Genomic DNA, 15622 nt, shown 5'->3' on the forward strand with positions numbered 1-15622 from the left:
TCTTGGTAGTGGCGGGATGCGAATGTATTGCGCCATTCGTGTGGGAGGTCAACTTCATTTGGGTGGGAACTTCCGCTTCGGATTCCTAGTGACTGCAGAATGTGTCTTCCCGTTTTGCTTTTAGATAGCCTGTTCTAATTGGGCTGTTTGTTGCGCTTCAATTAGTTCGTCAATCGAGTTATTGATGCCTAGCGCTTCGAAGCGTTCGTTGGGCGTGGTAACTGGTAAGCGCATTGCTTGTTTATAAACCTTCGTAATTAAGCCATTAATTTTTACTTTCTCGTCATTTTTGAATTGTACCCGCCGCGGTGTCACAGTGGCTAAGGCGTTGCGCTGCTGAGCATGAGGTCGCGGGTTCGATTCCCGGCCGCGGCGGTCGCTTTTCTGATGGAGGCGAAAAGCAAAAATACCGGTGTGTACGAGATTTCGGCGCACGTTAAGGATCCCCAGGTGGTCAAAATTAATCCGGAGCCCTCCACTACGGCGCGCCTCATCGCCTGCGTTGCGTCGGCGCGTTAAACCCTACAATCAATCAATCAATCAATCAATCAATCATTTTTTTAGTTCTAGGAAAGGAATGCTGCAGGTGATTTTACTAATTACGAAGGTTTGTACGAGCCGTGTAAGCGTGTCTTCCTTCATACCTCTATTCTTGTTTGCCACTCTGGAGACGAGTCGCATGGTGAGCTGAGTGCTTTCTCGAGATGAAGGATTGTCTCTTGTCTCTTTGTTGTAACCATTGGATTGCAGTCGTAGGCCGAGAATTCTGATGCTTTTTGCAACTGGGATCTTCTGGTGGTTGGCGTAGACGCAGATGTCGGGATTCGACGGGTCTCTTTCCGTTCTACAGTCAAACCCGTTTATAGCGAACTGTAATATGCACCGCAATTAGTTAGATATATCCAATAGTTCGATATAGCCGAACCAGCCTATAACGAGCCTATTGTTAAGAGTTCGCATTGCGGGGAGCCCCCCCCCCCCCCCCCTCCCTCCTCCCCAACTTCATCATCCCCGCATGCAGAAACGAACACAGTAAAGTAGCCATTAACCATACCCAAAATATTCCATTTATTGCAATTAATAAAGCTACTTTCCGCCTTAACTGCCTACTTTGCAAAAAAAAGCGTTGAGTTTCGTTTTCACTTTCGTTTTGGCGGCTACCACTAGCATAGCATCCTCTACACGAAACATTGTTTGCAGCAGTTCGAGTCCGCGTTCTCCAAAATCGAAGAAGCATAGGCGGAAGCACATCGACGGCCGAAAGCGCTTCATTATAAGCATCGGACGGCTTTCACTCGCGACATCATCGACAACGTTGGCGAGCTCTTTCCACAGTTCACCGAAGCTGCCGTCTTGGTCCGGACTCGCTGACTGGGCGGGTTCCGTCGTAAGTCCAACGCGTCGTAAATAGGTGCGGAAAGTGTCGGCCGCCAAGTCGCTCCGTGCAAGGCGCAATGTCCCAGTTGTGGCTCTTGCTCCGTGGTCGTGGCCCATCCACATCTCAATCGCCGCTCTGAGACCATGCATTTCGGCGGCCATTCTAGGCGCGCAGAGTTCGATATATCGGATGTGAACTTCGTTATAAGGGATATGTTTCCCATATATTTCTGTAACTGAATTGTTTTTGTTCGATATATAGGATATTTCTCTCTATCTGGGTTCATTATAGCCGGGTTTGACTGTATAAAAGACTTTTTTTTAAGGCGATAGATAGCCTTTCTTGGGCTACTTGAACGGGAAAATTTTCGTCTGTCTGTCTGTCTGTCTTTCTGTCTGTCTGTCTGTCTGTCTTTCTGTCTGTCTGTCTGTCTGTCTGTCTGTCTGTCTGTCTGTCTGTCTGTCTGTCTGTCTGTCTGTCTGTCTGTCTGTCTGTCTGTCTGTCCGTCCGTCCGTCCGTCCGTCCGTCCGTCCGTCCGGAGGCAATGCTCATACTTGTCAACATTGTGAACAAGAACAAACCACTACGCAAATATGATGCAGAAAATCAATACATAAGTGATATTTGCAGTGTTGTTTTAAAAGAAATTTATGGATGCTTTATTTAGCGATAGCAAGTGAAATAGTACTATATCCACTGAAAAAAAAAAAAAAACTTACTCCGTCGCTTGTTGTCGCCCGCGCCACGATAGCGGCTGGCGGCATTTTAAGAAATCAAACGGCAACACTTACGAAATGTTCCACTAGATTGGTTCAACGTTCAGCTTGGAACGCACGTTGAGTAGGGCAACGTGCATGGTTATATAAACGTTGAAGTAGGGCGCCTCGGTTCACGCACGTCTCCGCCGTACGGCAGAGCTGGCATCGAGGCAGCCGGCCTGGAGCAGTGGGACGCGGTAAATTAAATTGTCTTGAGCAAACCTCTAGCGTGTTTACCAGGGGGAGCGCGACGGAAGAGGAACAGTGTGAAAGGTGAGCGGTAAAGCGAAGGGAAGCATTTACTTGACAAATTTACTTGGCAAAGACAATCGTCTTTCGTCGACATTTGCAACGAAAGGAGCTGATATGCGGCCATTTTTTTCTTCCGAAGGACAAACTTTTTTATGCGATTGTAACGCTCAAGAATGCTGAAGGTCGAATAAACGACGGGTCATAAAAGGTGTTAGTGAATGAGCATGTTTAATCGTAAGTGCCCGGAATCTGGCACAAGCATGCGCATGTCTCTGGTGGAGTGCCTGCTATCTATTGTTATTATAATTTATAATTAACAGTATACCGGCCAAACCACCACCGTCCAGCGACTAGCCAGGATCAGATAGTTATTAAAAACATTACATATTTCAAAATCTAGCGCGAAAATACAAAAGCACGAAAGAAGAACAGGCAGGACTGGCGTCGGTCCTGCCTGTTCGTTACGCTCATATTTGGAAGAATCGGGAACCTGCTCGCACAGTTACGGCAAGCGTTAAGCATAGCTGAATGTCAACAGCTGCTGCTGCACATTGTACGATTTTCGGATGATCGTCTGCACATTTTCAAACGACTCGTCTCCGGCCGTTCTTTTCTGGTGGTGGTAAAACGCGAGTTCGTTGGCACAAAAATTGTGTGCATGATTGCACCTCAGCGCAGTTTGCTGCCTACGATAACGCGGGAAGGGGAACTATGAAAAAGTGTACATATGGATAGGTGGGAAGGCTGAATTTAGTGGCGCCCGGGGACGTCTGCAGGAAGTTTCGAGGCGGCATGTTCAGACTATGGTGCGTTCCCTCGCAGACGCTGGAAGTGATGGCCCCGCCGGGCACCCCCATCGGCTACGTGGTGCAGGAGTGGAGCATCATCCACCCGCGCTTCCGCGTCGAGAACGCCCTGCACGAGACGGTGCTTCGCATCCAGGGACCCGCCTGTCGCTGGAACTGCTGCTGCAACGACGTCGTCTTCGAGGTGCGCGCGTTCACTGCGGACTACGTTAACTACATTACCTTACCTTACGACGTTAACTACGTCTCTGTGTGCGCTCCTCCTGCTGGCTGGACATGAAATTTCATTGGACTCACTGAAATACGTACATAAGGTGCGTAAGCCCTACCAGGAACAGGATGGCCGTCAGCAGACTCATGATTCGCGCATTGAAGATTCTGCGCTAAAACGTTTGTCAGCCTCATTGCACCATGATTAGATCACAAATAAGCGTGTGATGTTTTTTTTTTTTTTTTACATTTTATACCTTCGAACCCTTTTAAAGCGTTTTTCTTTTTTTTGCCTGCGGCAGGAAAGCTCCGCGATGAAGCGCTGCTCTGGCTCTAGTGGGGCGGCAAGGAATCTCCCCCGCACACGGCCGTCCTGCAAAATTGCGCCGCCGGAGAGTCCCGTGTGAACAGAGATGTATACATTTGTATCGCTGTCCCTAGAAACCGGCGCTCGGTTACGTGGCCGCATCAGTATACAGGTCCCATCCTGAAAAGACACTGCTTTATGCGCATAAAATCGGGGCAGACGCAACACTGCGCTCAGCACTTGTTCACTGCCAACGTCACCCCCGAAATAACGGAAGGGCCCGAGGCTAGCGCGGCATGCGTGGTCGTGTCGCAGCAGTGCGTCCCTGCAGCGTTGGTGGTCACGTACTCGATGCGGCCGTTGCTGCTAACATTTTGTCTCGGCATTTCGTTGATTGACCGAAATAAACCCGCTTTTTCGGCAGGTCCTCTCGAAAGGCGGAGATGTGCAAGTTGGGCGAATTTCTAAACAATGGTCCGGACTGTTAAAAGAAGCCTTTACAGACGCTGAAAACTTCGGCATTTCTTTCCCCATGGATTTGGACACCAACATCAAGGCCGTGCTTATCGGCGCAGCCTTTCTTATCGTAAGTATTACTTTCTAAAGCAAAGAAAGCTCATCGCCCTTGTTTGATGCTGAAGCTGCTTATTTCATTGGCGGGCGTCAGTTTATCAATAGACACCCAGTATCCGTTGATCGATCGAAAACCGGCAACTCGCCGCCACGGAGTTCGGGAGAATCCACCAAGATGCGCGAATGCATATTTGCGACTGTCGATGGCGTAGCTAGGATTATGCTGATTTTGTGGGAAAGTGCGGAGTTGGGCCGTTTTGAACTCTACCCTTTGTGGGGACGGGACGAGGCATTTTCGGATGGTGGATAATTGCGAACATCACCCTTCCTCCCCATCTCATATCTCACTTGTCTTGCATTCGCTTACCTGCGGAGGACGACGGTGCGTGATCTGTAACTTCAAGCTCTATTTTTCTGCTAGAATTGTGTACGGTTGGTTCCTGGGAAACTTTGTCCACTACTCTGAACTGCTCTCGATGTTGTCTCTGTTTCGCGACGCTTAACGCGAGCTCACGATCCCGGTCTCCGGCAAGCTTGGCGCCGGCTTAATTCTCCGACGAAAGCGAAAAACGTGCAACAGCCGCGCGGGCGCGATTTCGGCCCGCGTCAAAGATCCCCGTGTGGTCTCAGGTGTAGACCTCCGCTGCGTAGAAAACAAGTGCTAACTTTGCGCACGCGTCGCTATCACTCACGGCAGATGGATTTCCCGTTTTGCTCCTTTCTAGATCAACGCATATTTCAGGCAGCACCAGAAACCAAACCTGAATAGGCCTGGCTCAGTGTTCGCCTCGCTCTGCAGTGCGAGCCCAATCAACCGAGTGCGCCCCGAAAAGTGAAATGATGCCGTTACGCTCACTTCCCCCCCCCCCCCCCCGCTTTCTTTTTTCTTTTTCGCAGGATTTCATGTTCTTTGAGAAGCAAGCCAACGAAGAAAATGATTGCTTTGGAATGTTTTGAGAGAACCAACGCAAGAGGCTTACACTAAACCGCGAGCAGCTCGAAACTTCAGCACATGTTATTACGAATGGGTGAATGCGAGAGATCAGTCGAGGAGTTGTACCTTCATGGGTGGCTTTCAGACAGTCGAAGAGGACACTTTTAAGTTCATATCGATGTTTATAGAGCGTTTATTTCCAATGTATGAGGTGTTGCAACAATAAAACGGTGTTTTTAAAATCCGGGGCGAAGAAGTAAACTGATCATTCGTTCGTTCTCGCACTTTCCACAAAGGTCGTGTTTTATATCGTATTTTGTTCAACACCGAGCTCGCTGAAGTAACTTACCTGGTTATTTCGGCATCGAATAAAATTATTTCCGCTTACGGGAACGGCCACTACAGAAAAAACAAACAAAAACAAACTACGGGGATTGCTTAGAACTTCCCACGCTGTAAGATATACTTTTAGGTGTGGACACAGCGTGACAAAAGCTGTCAACTAAAGTTGGTGGGGCCCCGCGTAGACCTTTGATTGCAAGGGCATCTGGCGGCAGAACTCGTAACATCATCCTAGACTGCCGTGGCTTCCCCAAAGACTGTTCGGAGCAAGGTGGTTCGCGTGTAAAGCAACGTTGTTTGTGTAAGCTCACCGTGTGAGCTCACTCAACGCGATCTTAATGCGTGATTTCACCGAATTGTTAAAACAGCTGCGAGAGTGCGGTCGTACTAACTTCATTTAGACCCGCGCCGAAGCTTTTCTGAACATCGGGCACCGCCAGTGACTTCGACAACATCGCTTCGTCTCCGCTGATTCGTGCTTCAACTTACCCAAGTTGTGCAACGTCAGTTACGCCGAAGAAACTTCAGCGTACTCCAGACAATGATGCTACTTGCAGTCGGCATTTCTTTGAGAATGCGGTTGTGCGAAGCGGTACTTTACGGAACTTCGCTAACATTTCACTTTACGCAGACGACATCTGTATCTGGGCTTCAGGCAGGAACCGTCGAAACATTCGCGCCACACTCCAGAAGGCAATTCTGAGGATGAGAAAATATCTCAGATGATGCGGTCTCATATTTTCCCCGGAGAAGTGTGCTGCGATAGCATTCACGCGGCGCGATGTTTCACGTTATACGCTCACCGTAGAGGGCACTCCAATACCATATGTCAAGTCGTACAAGTTTCTCGGTGTCACGTTTGACCGCTCAATGTCATGGGCCCCACATATTCGGCGACTGAAGGAGCGGCTTCTGTGCTTTGTGCGCATTCTGCGTATGCTCGGTGGAAGTTCGTGGGGCTGCCCTGTATCCTCACTCTTTTGCCTATATAAAGCCCTTTTTGTCGGCCTCTTGCGTTACAGCCTGCCGGCCCTACATCAGCTATCGCCTACAAGCCTGAAGGTAATAGACTCAGTGCTGGCAAAAGCTATGCGCACCTGCCTGGGTCTACCTGAATGCACATCGACGGTTGGAACCCTTTGCGAAGCTCGGTGCTTTTCCGCCACAGTGCTACAACGCCAAGAGGTGCTTCGAACGTCTTTGCGCCATTTGACTCGGTGTCATACGCATCCTTTGGCAGACCTCTCCACACAGTATGCAAGACACTTGCTTCCGGCGAATTTTCAACAGCCTCAAAAGTCGATAGTAGCCCCGTGGGTACTGGCGCCATGGAAAATTTGCACGACGATACCCGGAATTAGCAAAAAGTCTGCCATGCCTGCGGCCGCGCTCAAGTTCTTCACACTCGAGTATATCTACAGTACCTACAAAGGCTACACACATGTTTATGCGGATGGCTCGGTTCGCCCGGGTTCATCCGCCATCGGCGTGTGGATCCCATCAGCCCGGTGCACTATCGAAAGAAAACTTAGCCATGAAACATCCTCGACTGCTACCGAGCTGGCAGCTGTGAGGGCTGCACTTCATTACATCAGCGGCCATCATGCCCAGCAATGGGTAATATTCCTCGACTCGCGCAGTGCCTTACAAGCGCTCCGAAAGCTTAACAACAACCGCAGTCAGCTTGTATGTGAAATTGCCGAAATTCACACAATGGCAGTGCGCGAAGGCCATGAAATCATTCTTCAGTGGGTACCTGGTCACTCGGACATACAAGGCAATATTAGATCCGACGCAGCCGCCAGCGCAGGCCACTTGCTGAGCAACACAACCCAGCTTCCTTTCTCCCGAGAGGACAGCAACGCCCTTATCCTCGCAAGTGGATGGGCTGCACAAAGGTCGGAGTGGCAGGACCCTCACCGCAGGTATCTACCACTGCACGCTATTGTGACTTCCGTTTTCCACGCGGCCTCAACAAGCGGTGTGAAGGAGTTCTGCACCGACTGCGCCTGAATGTGGCGTTTACTCGGAGTTTTAAGTTTAAGATTGGTTGGGAAGATTCCCCCCTGTGCCGGACTTGCGGTGTGCGCGAGACTGTAAATCACTTGCTCTGCGTCTGCCCTCGATACGCTGCTGCGCGAAAAACTGCAGCGAGCTCCCTCTCTCGTGTACGTCATGGAGGCAGCCTCGAACTTTTTCATTTTCTTGGGCCTTGGGCCAATAGTGCTGACAGTACCTTAGGTACAAAAGTACTGCTCCAGTTCCTACGAGAGACTGAACTGGACAAATCTCTCTAGATCAGAGACAAAGCAAGTGTGTCATGATATCTTCTCTTTCGCACTGTGGCGTTCATCTATTTATTTTTCTTGGGTTGGTGTTGTTATTTTTTTCCCGTCGTTTACTTTTCATTTTGTTTGAGCGTTTCCATTAACGCTTTTCTTTTCAATTGTATTTTTTTTTGTCCGGACTCTGTTGGCAGCAATCTCTTGTTTTTCTTGTCCTTTTTTTTTCATTTTTTTAACTCCATGTTTGTCTTCTTCCTACTGTAACCCTGATGTCTGATATGCACCACTCATCAACGTAGTCACCCCCCCATCTGGTGTAGCAAGCCTTGTCCCTAGCAGGGCTGACCTCACAAGTTCACATTAAAGAGCATTCTCTCTCTCTCTCTCTCTTCCAGCAGCCCAGCTACCTTCCGTGCATTTCGGGGCGTTGTTCCGTCAGCGGACGCTACCTTTTTGGAGCTGCTGGGACTGAGTAGCTGGGCTGCTGTAGCCAACGATAAAATCGACGGCACTGCATCGTTTGCGAGCGTGCATCTTTTCAATGTTCAGTAGTGCTTCCCCTCCATTGCCTCCAAGCTCCGTAAAGTACCGCTTCGCACAACCGCATTCTCAAAGAAATGCCGACTGCAAGTAGCATCATTGTCTGGAGGGGATTGCTGCAGAGCGCGCATTCATGCGTTTGGGATCGCAGGGGTCACGATTTCTTGTCAGCTGCGCTTACCGGCGTTGCAGTCCTGTATAAAGCATTGCCACCCATTTTTGTCTTTTCGCTGAGCATGAAATCTCACTTGCGTGAATGGTCAATGGCTACCGCGACACCCATTCACATCCGTTTAGTGTTTTATATACTCTTGTTTGTTCCCGACTCAAAATACCTAATAAGAACACGTTGAAACAGTGCCGAGCGTAAATGCTTTCGCAAGGTATATATTGAGTAACTCTGTTCGCAAGGCTTTCCCTAAATTATCTTCTGCTCCATCGGCCGGCGGTATCGGTCAAGCCGCGGCAAACAGATGACCGGTTACGAAAGCTGCCGAGAAGGCCCGACGGGGAGCCGAAAACATCCGAACACCTCCGAGTGGCTCGCGCTCGAACAGCTTCTTTTCTCTCGCGCTGGAGGGCGATCTAGTCAACGGTCAACGGTATGACAGTGAGATTAGAGAAAAGAATGAAAAACTGGTAAGCTGCAATAGGCGGGACCTCAATTTATTTATTTATTTATTTATTTATTTATTTATTTATTTATTTATTTATTTATTTATCATACCCTCAGAGCAAGAGGCATTACAGAGGGGAGTGGGTTACACAAACAAAGCAAAAATACATGAGAATATAGCAACTATGGTAATAAAACAAATTATCCTGGTGTTACAATATTGGCTAATGCATTGTGTAATAAACGGTTATTTATGGCCACGACATTTGGGGGAAGGCGGTTCCAATCACGGGATGTTCTCAGGATGAATTATTCGGAAAAATGACGTGTGCTGCTATGTTCCATGCCAACTTTTTGAGCGTGATTGATTAGGCGAGAAACGTATTGCGGTTGATAAATGAGTTGGTTGTGTAAAGTGTGATGATGGTATAGTTTGTGAAACAACGGTTCGACGGGAAGCTAAAGATGGTAGCCCGATAATGGATTTCAAGGACGAGATGCTTGCAGTACGGTTATAGTCGGAGTGAATGAAGCGAACCATTTTGTGCCATTTCATGAGCAGTAATTATATTATCACGGCAGGGGTCCCAGACTGACGCAGCATACTCGAGTTTTGGCCTGATTTGTGTTTTATAAAGCAGAAGTTTTAATGAGATTGGGGAGTTTGAGAAGTTACGGCGCAGATAACCCAACATGCCGTTAGCTTTGCAAATTGCATGTTCTATGTGGAGCGTCGAATTTAGGTTAGCTGAAATGTGGACACTAAGGTATTTATAAGAATTGGGCTCTAACGAAACGTTGGTCAAACAGTATACGGGGGGCTGTTTCCGTGATATGCGCATGACTTTACATTTAGACACGGTTAATTCCATGAGCCATTCATCTTGTCAAGATCGGACTGAAGTACGTTAGTGTCACTGTCAGTGTTCATTCCCCGAAAGATAACACAATCATCTGCAAATAAATGGATGTTCGATGATACGAGAGACAAAGGGTCGTTAATGTAGAAAAGAAACAGTAGAGGACCAAGAACCGATCCCTGGGGAACTCCAGAAGAAACGGGGCACAGAGAAGAATTAAAGTTGTTTGCAGTAACGGAGTGTGAATGGTTAAGAAGGAAATACTCGATCTACTTAAGCACGGTATACGGTCAAGTTTAAGTCGGTTTAGCTTAAAAAGTAAAAGTCGGTGACACACCTTGTCAAATGCTTTGGAAAAATCCAAAAAGACGCAATCAGCTTGAGAAGATCGGTCTAAAATACGATGAAAAATACGATCTAAGACAATCGGGAGAGGTGATTCTAGTGGGAGACATGAATTCCCTCATTGAGTACCTGCACGGATACACAGACCACAATGGCAAACTCGTACTGGATGTGAGTGAAGAATATAATCTTACTGTAGTAAACAGAGGGAATAAATGTGAGGGGCGAATTACTAGAGAACGAGGGGAAAAACAGTCCAGTATAGATTACAGCCTACTATCAGAAGGAGTGTACGAAAATGTGACTTTAATGAAAAAATAGATGAAATAGGAACCCACAGCTTAGGAAGTTACCATAAACGGATAACGTTGACTTTCGAAAAAATGGAAAGTCATAACCCGAAAACGGTGGTTCACGACTTGAAATTAAGCGATCAGCAAATCGCTAATATTGCCAAAATCCTGAACGCGAACGCAACTACTGGAAAGGAAAAAGGAAGCCTAGCAGCTGGCGGAACAAGAAAATCAAGGAGGCTGTAACACAGACAGCAAGCATCGAGAGAGCACAGGGAGGCCAAGTGACTGGGGATGCAAGCAGAGGAAATAACTTTGAAGTGGAATTGGTACCGCCTAAAGAAGCTGGAAGTACAAAAACTTGTACAGCAAAAACTGAAACGAAAAAGCGAGCGATGGGTCTCGAATAAACGGGCAAAGGATAAACGCGCACCAGGGAAGTTTTGGAATTATGTAAAGGAACTAAGGAAAAAGACCGAAGTACAACGCCTTGCCATAAACGGTGAAGGTCAGGTACTAAAAGGGGAAGATGCGGCATTCGCTCAATGGTACAAGAGAAGTTGAGAAGAACGGAGAGAGGACTACAGCCTTTAGAGAGTGCGGCAACTAGGTGCGTAAAGATAGAGAGCTAAAGTTTGAGGATCTAAACTGGAAAAAAGCCGAAGAAAATGTTCCAGCTGATACGGCAACAGGGACGGATGAAATTCCTATAGTGCTGGCCAACCAATTGGGCCCAAAAAGCAAAGCACAACTGATTCGAGCAATCAGAAAAGTGATAAAAACTAATCAAGTACCAAAGGATTGGCGTAAGAGCAGAATGAGGATGATCGATAAAGGTAAAGGAGACAGGGTTGATGCCCACTCGTACAGACCTATACAGTTACCTCAGTGGCATACAGGCTGGCAATGCAAGCCATGGAAGCCGAACTACAGGAGTGGATAGAGGGGAACGGCATACTGGGAGAACTACAAGATGGATTCAAATAAGAAAGGCGCTTAGAGGACAATTTATTTGTCCTAACCCAATGCATAGAGGTGTCAATGGCTCAGGAGCGACCACTATGGATAGCATTTCTCGATATAAGGGGAGCCTACGGCAATGTAGATAGAGAACTTCTATGTAGTATTCTTGAGCGGGAAGGATTAGGCCAGGATTCTATACAGCCGTTGCAGGGAATTTACAATGAGAGCGAGGTTTAAATTACCTGGGAGGGCCTAAAATGCACTGAACCGGCAGTCACAAAGAGAGGTTTAAAGCAGGGTTGTCCACTGTCGCCATTGCTGTCCATGCTGTACATGGTCAGACTAGAAAGAAAGCGTGAAGACAGTAAAATAGGTTTCAATACGCTTTATAGCCACAATGGGCAGGGAGTGGAACAACATATCCCGGGAATGATATACGCAGATGACATAGTACTACTAGCAGATAGCGAACAGTGTCTGCAACAGCTCACAGATGCGGGGGAGAAGCCGCTGAACTGGGGTAAGAGTTTAGCACATCAAAGTCGGGGGTTCTGGTTTTTAGATGCAGAACATCTGATTCACTCGCCTTGTCCCTCCGGCGTCGTCGTCGTCGTCGGCGTTGTCCGCCCCTCCCCCATTCTCGCCGCGCCAGCTGCTCTCTCCACCACTCACCCCCTCTCCTCTCCGATAGCGAACACTCTCTCGCGAGGGGCATTGGATTGGATTAGACTGGATTGGCTTGGATTGTACTGGCTTGGCTTGGCTTGGATTCGGATTGGATTGGATTAAAGTGGATTGTGTTGGGTTGTGTTGCGTCATAGCCGCGGCAGACGCGCTGGGGCCGGCGCATGTGCAGTACTCTCTCTTCCGCGGTTTCCTCTCCTTCGGGCGCGCTGCGCATATAACCGGTGCGCCGTTCTCCGGCGAAGCAACATCCACGCTTGGCTCAAACACCTATAGTTCATATCACAAGCTAGCTGCAGCACTGTGGAGGCTACATTGTTGTCCTCCTCAGGGCGCCTAACTCACCGCGAAGGAAGCGAAAAAAAGTCGCCGGGGCCGTGCGGTGCCACTTGCCGAGAGGGGAGAAGGTAGTGTCCTCTCAGGACCCCCTGATGATGATGATGATGACTGAAGGCCTCCCCTTTGAATCGGGGTGATGGCGTGCGCCATCTAGCCTATCTTAGTAGTTTGAATTTAAATTTAGTCCCTCAATTCGGATTTCTTTTTAATTCTGCCCTGCCGCTACCCCTGGCCGGGCTGTTATTTTATCGACTTCCCTGCTTTTTTTCCACCAATACTCTAGCCGCTGCTTAGTAATACCAGAGTCCTTCAATGCTTTCTGGTAATACCTACTGCTGACCAGTTAATGTTTCCATCTATTGCGAAGCCCAGTGCCTCAGGAAGTAGGACTTTTCCCCCAATTCTATCCGGCTGAATCTTTTGGCATCATATTACTATGTGGTAGATTGTTTCTTTATCCCTGCCACATACAACACATGTCTCATCCTGGGACGAATATTTGCTCGTGTAAGTTCGAGTTCTCAAGCAGCCAGCCCGCGCCTCAAAGAGCAACGCACTACCTTTATTCTTGTCATAAAAGTTCTCTTTCCGGATCTCTTTTTTGCTTGCTTTGTAGATTCCCAGCGATCCCTTCTTTTCCATCTTCTCTTTCCACATGAGCGTCTCTGTTTCCTTCACGGCGGATTAGGCGCCCTCAGTGGGCGCACTATTGATAACAATGTAGCCTCCACAGTGCTGCAGCTAGCTTGTGATATGAACTATAGAGTCCACGCCGCTTTACAAGTACGCCAACGTCGTCATCGACTGGGACCGGCTTACGCAGTCCCCTCAACGTTATGCGCGCTATAAAACGCGGTCCCTTCGCCGCTCCGCCTATGCGTCGCATCTGCACAGGGGTTCCCGCGAGGGGAGGTGGGAGTTTTTTAATGACGGCGCCCGTCACAAAGCGCTATTCGTTCAACAAGCAACAATACCGTGGGTAACGAAATACAAATATTTGGGCATAGTATAAACGAAGGTCAGGCGTATCTAAAAACTCATGAGGAGAATTTAAGAATGCAAGACAAAAGAAACGCCTCTATCATGAATCACAGAGCACTATGGGGATATAACAAATATGAAGTAGTGAGAGAAATCTGGAAGGGCGTAGTGGCACCTGCACTCACCTTTTCAAGCGCAGTAGTGTGTGTCAAATCAGATATTCAATCAGGACTAGAAGTAAATCAAAGGGCGGTAGGTCGACTGGCATTAGGAGCACACAGTAATACAACAAATGAGGCAGTGCAGGGAGGCATGGGATGGGCCTCCTTTGAAGTGAGAGAAGCACAGAGCAAAATATGTTTTGAAGAACGACTTAAAAATATTGATGACCGCAGATGGGCGGCCAAAGTGTTGCGGTATCTTTACATGAAAAGCGTGGACACACAGTGGAGGAAAAGAACCAGAAGGCTCAGGACAAAGTATATGAAACCTGGAAGCGTAGGGGAAACAACAAAGGCAATAAAAAATGAAGTGAAAGAATGAGAAACAAACCACCTGAAATACGAGGATGGATGCAGAGAAGTTCTTAGATTTATACAGAATCGGGAAGCGGGAGATCACGAGGGAAAAGTTCTTCAATAATACCAAAGGGAGTGCGTTGCTTTTGGAAGCTCGGGCGGGTTGCTTGCGGACAAAAACGCTCATCCGCGAGCCGGTACAGGAAGAACTGTGCGCAGGTTGTGGCAGGATATGCGACATATTGTAACGGAGTGCAAAGGTATCCGTCCAGTCCTCAGTGGGGAAACCCTTCCGGAAGCCATTGGCTTTAAGGTTAACGGAAAAGTGAATTGGACACCAGTAGAGGTTAGTAAAGGAAAGTTAAAACGTTGGTGAAAAAGAAACAGAGAACAATCTGGGAAGACGTTTGAACATAGAACTCAGACTAGTTGAAAAATTCCATAAGGGGTGCCTTTTTTTTGAGGTGGTTATACAGTGGCGTTATGACTAAGGTCGCTGTGCAACGCCATCCCGTTACAAAGGGGAAGCCGCTAAGCATCATCATCAGCATCGGCGTCTGTCCGGCGACTTTATAGAACGACGAGTGAACGTTTGTTTTGCAAGCTATGTCGTCACCTCAAAGTACACCTTGCACCGTGGAACTTCCCAGGAACGGGAAGGCGAAAGCACAGTTGGACCTTCCGTTGATTTGCGATTAAATTTGTGTCCGTTGAACTTGGCGGCCGTGCCTGCCACCACCTGACCAGCCCTCCAGACAGCACCCTTCGTTTCGCTGTCCATCGCCAGGAGACTGCTCCCCATCGTACGCAATGTGTTACTAGAATGAAGTTCTAGCGACGTTGGTCGTACCTCCAGCTCTCAAGGCGGCACGCCTTGAGAGGAACCCGTGCTGCACGTGATCCCTTTCTCGCGGCTCGCGCTCCGACCTTTTGTACTTTCTGTGCCTCGCAACGCGCGTGCCTTACAACATCGGCATCGAAGGCCTTCAAATGACCGCCGTAAAAATGCGGCGGCCCCTGTCTCGCTCCCTCAGCAGCAGCAGAGGCATTCCATGAGCCGCGTCGCACGCCGTGAGGTGCAACTTTTCTTGGACCCCTGTAGGCGTCTGTTCTGACGTTCTACTTAACGTTCGCTGACTAATCTGCCTTCCATTTGGGTATTCACGCTACCCCATGACCCCATGCTCGACTTGAGAACTGGCCGGCCCGTCGCATCACGTTCGACGATTCCTGCTCGTGGAGGGCTTTTGCAGCGCACAGTAAAGACGCTGCTCCTTAATCGTATACATATACCCGTTCCAATCTGCCTTCACGCTCCGTAGCCTTTCCGTCTTGCGCGCCTCTGCACTTGGCCGGCGGTATCTCGTGTTTCCATCTTCGAGGCATATGCCCGCGCATTGTCTCTATCTAGTCTGCCATTTTCCCTGGACGGGGCAGCTGGACGGGTGGCGCCACCACTCGACGCTCCCCTCGTCAGTGGAATGAGCCGGTGCATTGGACTACACAGCCTCCCGTTGTTTTTGTCGTGTTTGCTTCGGTGCTTTGAATGTTTTGGTGGTGTTGCGAGCGGATATGTGAGATGAAAAAAAGTCTAGACAGATGTGTTGGGTTCTTAGATGCAGTAATGACTACGTAAAC

The 15622-nt window shown here is 48.5% G+C and overlaps 1 protein-coding gene across 4 annotated transcripts in view; it reads left to right on the forward strand.

The window, feature by feature from the left end:
- The window catches only part of Scramb1 (phospholipid scramblase 1), a 70315-nt gene extending 64853 nt beyond the window's left edge, over positions 1–5462 (forward strand). For all 4 annotated transcript variants that reach the window (XM_077700817.1, XM_077700819.1, XM_077700816.1 and 1 more), the window contains 3 exons: positions 3211–3378; positions 4136–4297; positions 5182–5462. In XM_077700817.1, coding sequence (XP_077556943.1) covers positions 3211–3378; positions 4136–4297; positions 5182–5241 — 390 coding nt within the window. In that variant the 3' untranslated portion in view covers positions 5242–5462. The remainder of the gene's footprint in view (positions 1–3210; positions 3379–4135; positions 4298–5181) is intronic.
- The last annotated feature ends 10160 nt before the right edge of the window (positions 5463–15622 follow it).

This window comes from Haemaphysalis longicornis, unplaced genomic scaffold, assembly GCF_048455015.1.
Source record: "Haemaphysalis longicornis isolate Haplotype H1 unplaced genomic scaffold, Haemaphysalis longicornis Haplotype H1 scaffold_2, whole genome shotgun sequence".
NCBI lineage: Eukaryota > Metazoa > Arthropoda > Arachnida > Ixodida > Ixodidae > Haemaphysalis > Haemaphysalis longicornis.